The 8,634-nt window shown below is 42.9% G+C and overlaps 1 protein-coding gene across 17 annotated transcripts in view; it reads left to right on the top strand.

Annotated features, from left to right (window-relative positions):
• Window positions 1-8,634, top strand: part of SIPA1L1 (signal-induced proliferation-associated 1 like 1) — a 389,778-nt gene that overhangs the window by 365,062 nt on the left and 16,082 nt on the right. For all 17 annotated transcript variants that reach the window (XM_010846654.1, XM_010846657.1, XM_010846661.1 and 14 more), the window contains 2 exons: window positions 7,098-7,337; window positions 8,106-8,271. In XM_010846654.1, coding sequence (XP_010844956.1) covers window positions 7,098-7,337; window positions 8,106-8,271 — 406 coding nt within the window. The remainder of the gene's footprint in view (window positions 1-7,097; window positions 7,338-8,105; window positions 8,272-8,634) is intronic.

Here is an 8,634-nt window from a genome sequence, read left to right as displayed (position 1 = left end):
AAGAGGCTCTTTATTTCTTCTTCCCTTTCTGCCATAAGGGTGGTGTCATCTGCATATCTGAGGTTATTGATGTTTCTCCCAGCAATCTTGATTCCAGCTTGTGCTTCATCCAGTCCAGCATTTCTCATGATGTACTCTGCGTAAAAGTTAAATAAGCAAAGTGACAATATACAGCCTTGACGTACTCCTTTCCCGATTTGGAACCAGTCTGTTGTTCTATGTCCAGTTCTAACTGTTGCTTCTTGATCTGCATAGATTTCTCAGGAGGCAGGTCAGATGGTCTGGTATTCCCATCTCTTGAAGAATTTTCCACAGTTTGCTGTGAATTAAGGCCTAAGAATGTGTATTTTTAAGGCTTCCAAGCGATCCTCCTGTGATGACGAATTAGGGGACAAATGAACTAAAGTGCTCGCCTTCGTGCTGTGAGTTGTACGTAGTTAAGGAAGAACTACCAGTGCATCGATTGTTTTTGCTTTTACCGTTGTTCCCAGATCTAATCAATTGTAAAGTAGGGCAGGCCCTGATTATAACCATTAGTGAACAAAAGTGTGCTGGCAGTTCACACCTGGGAGCTGGTGTCAGTTGTCCTGTTCACAAATAAAACCAGTAATCAGGGCCTGTGGTCCCAAATAAAACCAGTAATCAGGGTCTATGGATAATTAAGCTGTTATCCTTTTAATAATACACTTATAAACAGATACATACTCTGTAGAATAAAAATAAAGCAACATCTAGTTTTAAATAGTAATATACACTATCTTTATGCAAAAATATCCCATGTATTTAAAACGGATGGCTAATTTGTGGTTTATTCAACAGTTTCCTTAAACAAATATTGAGTACCTATAATGGTCAGGGACTATTCCCCAAACAGATATAATAGTGAACAAATGAAACAAAAATGTCAGCCCTCGTGGAATTTACTTTTAAACAGGGGCAGACTGTCCTGACCCTGTCCACTTGTGAATGGCTATAAGAAGAATGAACACATCCTGTCCCCAAGGCTGGCCATTCCAGGAGATTTGTAAGATTAATGATCTTTTTACTTGACTTCCTCACACCCCGACCTCTATTCTGTAAAAGACACTGGCATCCAGACTCCAATAAGACACTTTTTTTTTGAGACACTAGTCTGCCATCTTTGCAGTCAGGCAGACTATAAACAAGATAAAGAAATTAAATATATAGTGTGCTCTGTAGATACTAAAGAGAATCCCTCTGTGCGATTAGTATTTTACTGGGAGTCTATTGCATTCTGGCATTGTTAAATATATTTACAAAGATATCCCTGCCTTCAAAGAGTTTATCATCTAGTACAGCAACTTATTAAATGCTTCTCAGAGAGATTATGATCATAATTTAGTTTATAGTGCAGGACAGAGCTCCAGAAACTGTATGTGCTGTACACATTACTCTTGCCTTTGAAGTCCCTTAGCCTTTTCTATAACACTCCCGTTTATGCAATACATTCATTATGGCTAAAAACGGCATAGCTGTGTCATGAAACATGGGGGAAAGATGTATAAATTAACAGACTGTGCAATTTGCATTCTTTTGCCACGGCTCATTATTTCTATTTCGACCATACATTTAGTCTTTGAAAGCCCCAGGGTTTTGAATACCGATGTTATCACATCAACATACTTGTTGCTGAGAAACGTAAAGTAAGGGCAATCAAATGTACCTGTGGTATAATGGTTTTCAGGGTATGAAATCAGGGCCGCCACATCATCCTGGGAACAAGTTAGAAGTACAAATTCTCGAGTCCCCCACCCCACCCAAGCTCCCGAGTCAGAATCTCTGCGGTGAGGCCCTCAGCCTGTATCTTAACATGGTGATGAGGAAGAATGGCTCAAGTCATTCAAACATGTCACTCACTGGTGGATACTGATCAAAGCAGGTGAAGCAAGTGCGTGATTATCCAAGGTGAGTGCACTAGATCCTGATTTCATGGTTTTGCACTTTTTTGGAATATGCTTCAGACAGTAACCAGGGTTGAGGCTTGAGACATCTCCACATCTGGGTTATGAATGTATATGAGGTGGGTATAGTCAGGTGTATATAAAGTTGGGCTTCCCTTGTGGCTCAGCTGGTAAAGAATCTGCCTGCATTGTGGGAGACGTGGGTTCGATCCCTAGGTTGGGAAGATCCCCTGGAGAAGGGAAAGGCTACCCACTTTAGTATTCTGGCCTGGAGAATTCCATGGACTGTATAGCCCTTGGGGTCGCAAAGAGTTAGACACGACTGAGTGACTTTGGTGTTCACTGTCATGGTCAGGTGAAAGAAATCTGCTAACCAAAGATTAGATCTTGTTGCTAGGTAACTAACAGATAGTGGCACACCTGTCACATGACTTTACAGGACCCCAAAGTGGTGTTGGAGAAGACTCTTGAGAGTCCCTTGGACTGCAAGGAGATCCAACCAGTCCATTCTCAAGGAGATCAGCCCTGGGATTTCTTTGGAAGGAATGATGCTAAAGCTGAAACTCCAATACTTTGGCCACCTCATGCAAAGAGTTGACTCATTGGAAAAGACTCTGATGCTGGGAGGGATTGGGGGCAGGAGGAGAAGGGGACGACAGAGGATGAGATGGCTAGATGGCATCACTGACTCGATGGACATGAGTCTGAGTGAACTCCGGGAGTCGGTGATGGACAGGGAGGCCTGGTGTGCTGCGATTCATGGGGTCACAAAGAGTCGGACACGACTGAGCGACTGAACAGAACTGAAAGGCTATGTTCTCTTACTATTTCAGAAACTTCTCAGTGTTGATGCTCCCTATGTGGATAATGCATTTGCAGTTAACCTAGATTTCTGGTGTTATTATCTATGGGTTTGCCTGCCTATATCTTTATGTGTCTTTCACCATCCCCTTGTTTCATCTTTCCACTTTGCCTCTTTTGCATAACAGAGTCCTATTCTTACTATTCTGTTCTCACTGGCTTAATATACTGCGCTTATGGAAGAGTTCTGCATTTCTTTAATTCTTAAAGCAGACAAATGGAGTATTGTTAAGAGGTAAAAACTAAATGAGATTGCATTGCTTTTAAAGTTATGTTGTCCTTGGAGGTTTTATGAAGGGTCTTATGAAGGGTCTTCTCTTTCCCCTTCTCCCTAAATAGAAAAATCTTTGGGGGAAAAATTGTTAGAAGGATTATTAGAGTATGGCTAGGCTTATTGAATTAGTTACAACATTGCTTGGCCAGGAGGCACTTAGGACCTTAGCTTCCGGACCAGGAATCGAACCCACACTCCCTGCACTGGAAGGCGGAGTCCTGACCACAGGACTATTGGTAGTCCTTCCTTGGGGAAGTCCCCTTCATTACTCATTTTTAAGATGATATTTTTTTGTAAAGTTTGGACCTGGTTCCTCCTTTTTAGTTGCAGAAATAAAGGAGATGGTTATATTTAATCGGATGTTTTAAGGCCCAGTTAGTGTGGAAAACCCTTGAGATCATCTTTGCCCTGTATCCTGTCCACCCCCCTACCCCAGCTGTGTCCTGCTGTCTCCAGTCTGTTGCAGAGCCTCAGGGACTGATTTAGCCTTCTCCTTTCAAGTCATCTATTTTTGCTTTGTTTTTGTGGACATGTTTTCATTAAAGTGTAACAGACATACAGAAAAAGGCACAGACCATCAGTGTACATCAGAGTGGGTTTTCCCGAAGTGCACTTACACATGTCATCACTACCCAGATCAAGAACTTGTTGGAACTTGACCAGCATCCAGACACCCTCCCTCCCACATGTCCCCCTCCCCAGCACCTCCCCTTCCTCCCCAACTGAACACAACCCTGAATCCTAAAGTCACACACTCACTCTGCCTATCTGGGGGCTTCATGTCAGTGAAATCATCCCATATGTATTATTCTGTGTCTGGTGTCTTTAAGTCAACATTACGTTGCTGAGATTTGTCTGTGTTGCAGAGTGTTCATTTATTTTCATTGCTGTATTATATATCCATTGTGAGCACACACCAGTTTGTTTATCCATTCTGTTATTGAGCATTTGGAGTATTTCTGCTTTGAGGATGTTACAGGTTCTTGTACATGTCCTCTGATACATGTATGAATGTACTTCTTTTCAGTATATACCTATGAGCGGAATGGCTAGCGTAGGATTTACATATACTCAGCTTCAGCAGAGGCTGTGAACCGGTTTGCCAAAGTGGTTGTAACAAGTACCTCCTGCAGTATGAGAGTGTGCTGGTTGCTTCACATCCTTTCTAGCATTTGATACTGTCTTTTTAATTTTAGCCACTCTAGTAGGTGATCCCTCTTTGTGGAGTTAATTTATATTTTTCTGATAACTGATGATGTTAAGCACCCATATTTAATGGCTTTGAGATATCTTGTGAAATTCCTTTTCAGATCTTTGCCCATTTTTCTGCTGGTTTGTCTCTCATTAATTTTTAGGAGTTAATTATGTATGGATAAGAGCCCACTATTGGATATGTGTTTTATGTATATTCTCCTGCTCTGTGTCTTTGGATGAATAGAAGTTCTTAATTTTAATGAGTTTCAATCATTTCATTTATGATCCTGTTAAAGAAACCTCTGACTCTGTCATAAGGATATTCTTCCATGGTACAGTCTAGAATCTTTGGATATACATTTAAATATATGTCCAATTGGAATTGATTTTTATGCAAGTTTTGAGGTGAAGTTCAGGAATCATTTTCATATATGTATGTGTGTGTATATCACACACATATATGAAAATAAATATAACGTGTATATGTGTGTGTATATGCACACACTATATATATATATATATAAAATCTCTGGACCATTAGGGTTTTACTTTTTATTGTATTTTTTTTTTTTTTTTTGGTTTTTGCTTAGTTTTTATAGTGAAATTTTTATTTTAGAGTCATTTTTAATTTGCAGTCAAGTTCAAAGAGAGTCCAAAGAATTTTCATGTACCCTCCTCTGCCCATTTTCCCCTGTTCTCATCATCTTACATCGCTATCATACATTTGTCACAGCTAAGGAGTCACTGTCAATGCATTCTTATTAACCAAAGTCCATGCTTTATTCAGAGCAGGACCATTAGGTTTTGACCAGTGCAAGTGCTGTTGAGGAATGCTTTGACACAACATCCTGTTAACTAAACCTTCAGTAACCAGCTCCACTGGAGTGACTTGTCTTAGATCTCAGCCTAAGTTGAATAACTCAGCTGGGATCAAGAGATATGAATGTAGGTCCCATGAGAGCACTAGGAAGAAACTATGGAAATCCTGCAATCAAAGGCCCTCCAGATCTGATATCTGGAGAAGGAAATGGCACCCCACCCCAGTACTCTTGTCTGGAGAATCCCATGGACGGAGGAGTCTGGTAGGCCACAGTCCATGGGGTCACGAAGAGTCGGACATGACTGAGAGACTTCACTTTCACTTTTCACTGTCATGCATTGGAGAAGGAAATGGCAACCCACTCCAGTATTCTTGCCTAGAGAATCCCGGGGACAGGGGAGCCTGGGGGGCTGCCGTCTGTGGGGTCGCACAGAGTCGGACACGACTAAAGCGACTTAGCAGCAGCAGCAGCAGGTCTGACATCACCTTAAACTTTTCATCTCCAGTTTTGAAAATCCTGCCTGAGTTTTAGAAGTACAATAAGCAGTCTTCTCCTTGAGTCCTTCAGAACTTGAATTTTGTAACTTCTAACCAAAGTCTAAAATACACCAGTGATGAGCAGTTTTTCATTTTTAGTCATCACGCCTAATATTACATCCCTAGGATTTATCTATCTTATAACTAGAAGTTTGTACCTTTTGAACGCTAACCATTTCACCCACCACTCTCCAGCCTCTGCCTTTGACACCCACTGTTTCTAGGAGTTTGGTTTTCTAATTTTTAGAGCAACCTCCATAGTGTTTTCCCAGTGTCTGCACCAATCCACATCGCTGCCAACAGCAGTGTCATGCACAAGGGTTCTCTTTTCTCCAGATCTGCGCTCACACTTGTCATTTCTTAGCTTGCTGATGATGATAGCCATTCTCACAGGTGTGAGTTCTCACTACAGTTCAGGTTTGCATTTCCTTGACGGTTAGTGACGCTGAGCATCTTTTCCTATACCTGTCGGCCATCTGTATGTCTTCTTTGGAAAACTGTCTGTTCAAATTTTCTTCTCATTTTTTAAAAATTCAGATTGTTTCCTTTTTTTGTTCTTGAGTTGTATAAGTTCTTTATATTTTTTTGGATATTAACCCCTTAGATATTAACCCCCATCAGATACATGATTTGCAAATATTTTCTCCTGTTCAGTAGGTTGCTTTTTCACTTTGTGGGTGATTTCCTTTGCTGCCCAGAAGCTTTTTGGTTTGATGTAGTCTGTCTTGTTTAGTTTGGCTTTTGTTGCCTTTGATTTTTGTGTCCGATTCAAAAAATGACTGTCAGGAAGCTTACTGCCCATGTTTTCTTCTAGGAGTTTTACTGTTTTAGGTCCTGCATTCAAGTCTTTAATCCATTGTGAGTTAACTTTGTGTGATGTAAAGTGGGGGTATGGTCTAATCTGATAAACAGCTTTTTAGAGAGTGTTACTACCGGGTGCCGTGGGGAAGGAGACCTCAGGATGCCCCTTTGGCCTTGGGCGTGAGCACATGGAGAGCTCCGTGTCTGGCTCAGTCTTCTCTCCCCTCTTGAGCTCAGGCTTCGGGAATGTCACTGTGCCCCTGAGTTCTGAGGAAGGGAGGACAGGGAGCTCTTGATACTGCCAGGCCTGTTATTGCCAGCTCCCCCCGACTGCCCACACACACACACACACACACACACACACACACATGCCTCTGCGAGACTTCTCTGTACCACACTTCAGTGGTGCTGGTGTACTTCAGAGTGTCCCTGACAGTCTTAACCATTTTTACTTTTGACTGAAAGTGCAGAAGAAGCCCCCGTCACCATGTTGTACTTTGACAGTGGACATTTAAATTGAAGCGAAAAGGCGAAGGCAGGCCAGCCAGCCCCATTAATATTTTATGAAATACTCATTGTTCTGTAACCGGCCGTAACCCGTCCTGGACGATGCTTTTATGGCTGACAGGCCGACCCCCGCAGGCACACACACACCCGGCCGCTTTGTCTCTGTCCCGCCTCTCCTCAGTACCATGAGCTCGCGCCACTCCGCCAGCCCGGTGGTCTTCACCAGCGCCAGAAGTTCACCGAAGGAAGAGCTTCACCCGGCCACCCCCCCGCAGCTCGCTCCTTCCTTCTCATCCTCCTCGTCCTCCTCCTCCGGTCCTCGGACTTTCTACCCCCGCCAGGGCGCTACCAGCAAGTACCTGATCGGATGGAAGAAACCCGAAGGAACCATAAACTCCGTGGGATTTATGGACACCAGAAAGTAAGGACTCTGTTGCTGCTCTTGCCGGGTGTTTTGCTTTTCACATGACAGTGAACAGAACAATTTCCTGCAAGAGAGGAGGCTGGGCTCAAGACTGGGGAGAGGGTGGTTTGGTAGGGAAGTTATTTTTCCTCCCACGTGAAACGTGTCTTAAATTGTTTCTCTGCCACATTCCTTAAATAAGATGTATTGCAAAACCGTCAGATTTGAGAATCTCAAAGTCTCCTAGGAAAGAGTCTGTCTGAAGAACAAACTTCAGAATAATCGCCCCTTAGGTGTTAAGACCACACTTGTCCCTTTGATGCTATTAATCACAGCCTTCCCGTGTAATTCCTAACTGGCCCAGGAGGGACTATTAGAAAGTAAGTGACCACCTCTGAACATAAAGAACTTTTGACAAAATAGTACAGCAAAAAATAAAGGATTCAGTCAATGACATTGGTTTTGTTTCTATAGAGATTGCATTTGGGACTCATACCCTGTGGTCTTTTTTATTAGTAAGTCTGTTGCTAATTTTGGCTTAGTGGAGTTTATAGTTTCCTGTGAAAGAGTGATTTATTCATCAGGCTTTTTATTTTGTATTTCAAACTGGTCTTGTTTCTCTTTACAAGCACTTATCCAAATAGATTCTTAATATAATTGAACAGAAGTAATTCTCCTTTTCTCTCTTCTAATAGCTCTCCATTGACTTACCTCTTTCAGACCCCATCACACCCTTGAGTCCACCTCATCAAATTAACTTCTCCCCTCTCTTCCCCTTCCTTCAAGGCGTCATCAGAGTGACGGCAATGAAATAGCCCACCCAAGGCTGCGTGCCTCCACCAGGGACCTCAGGGCGTCCCCGAAGCCGACCTCCAAGTCCACCATTGAGGAGGATCTCAAGAAGCTCATTGACCTGGAAAGCCCAACCCCTGACTCCCAGAAGAATTTTAAGGTACAGAGCAGGCCTTGGGGTGAACAGCAGTCAGGGAGAGGCTGGACAGGGCAGTTACATTCTCCAGGAAGTGGTGGTTCCCAGCTCCTCCTCGTCAGACCCTCCGTCCCACCATCACCCAACTGTCTCAATATTTAGTTCATGTGTTTTCCAAATGTCCTATCCCAGCAGCCACATCTGTGGAGTCTGGGTTTATAGTAACCTGTCCCCACCCCCAAGGCTCCTTATCTTCCACTGTATCCTACTTACGATGCACAAGCTATACTTTCTTGACATTGTCACTCAGACGACATTGCTTCTCGGAACTCTGCAGACCACCCATGGCTCTGTTGTCGGATGGAAAGTTTTCTGAAAGGGCTGCAG

The sequence above is a fragment of the Bison bison genome, unplaced genomic scaffold (assembly GCF_000754665.1).
Source record: "Bison bison bison isolate TAMUID 2011002044 unplaced genomic scaffold, Bison_UMD1.0 scf7180017864239, whole genome shotgun sequence".
Classification (NCBI taxonomy): Eukaryota; Metazoa; Chordata; class Mammalia; order Artiodactyla; family Bovidae; genus Bison; species Bison bison.
The sequence above is the reverse complement of the archived record's forward strand: the minus strand, read 5'-3'. Positions and strand labels throughout refer to the sequence as shown.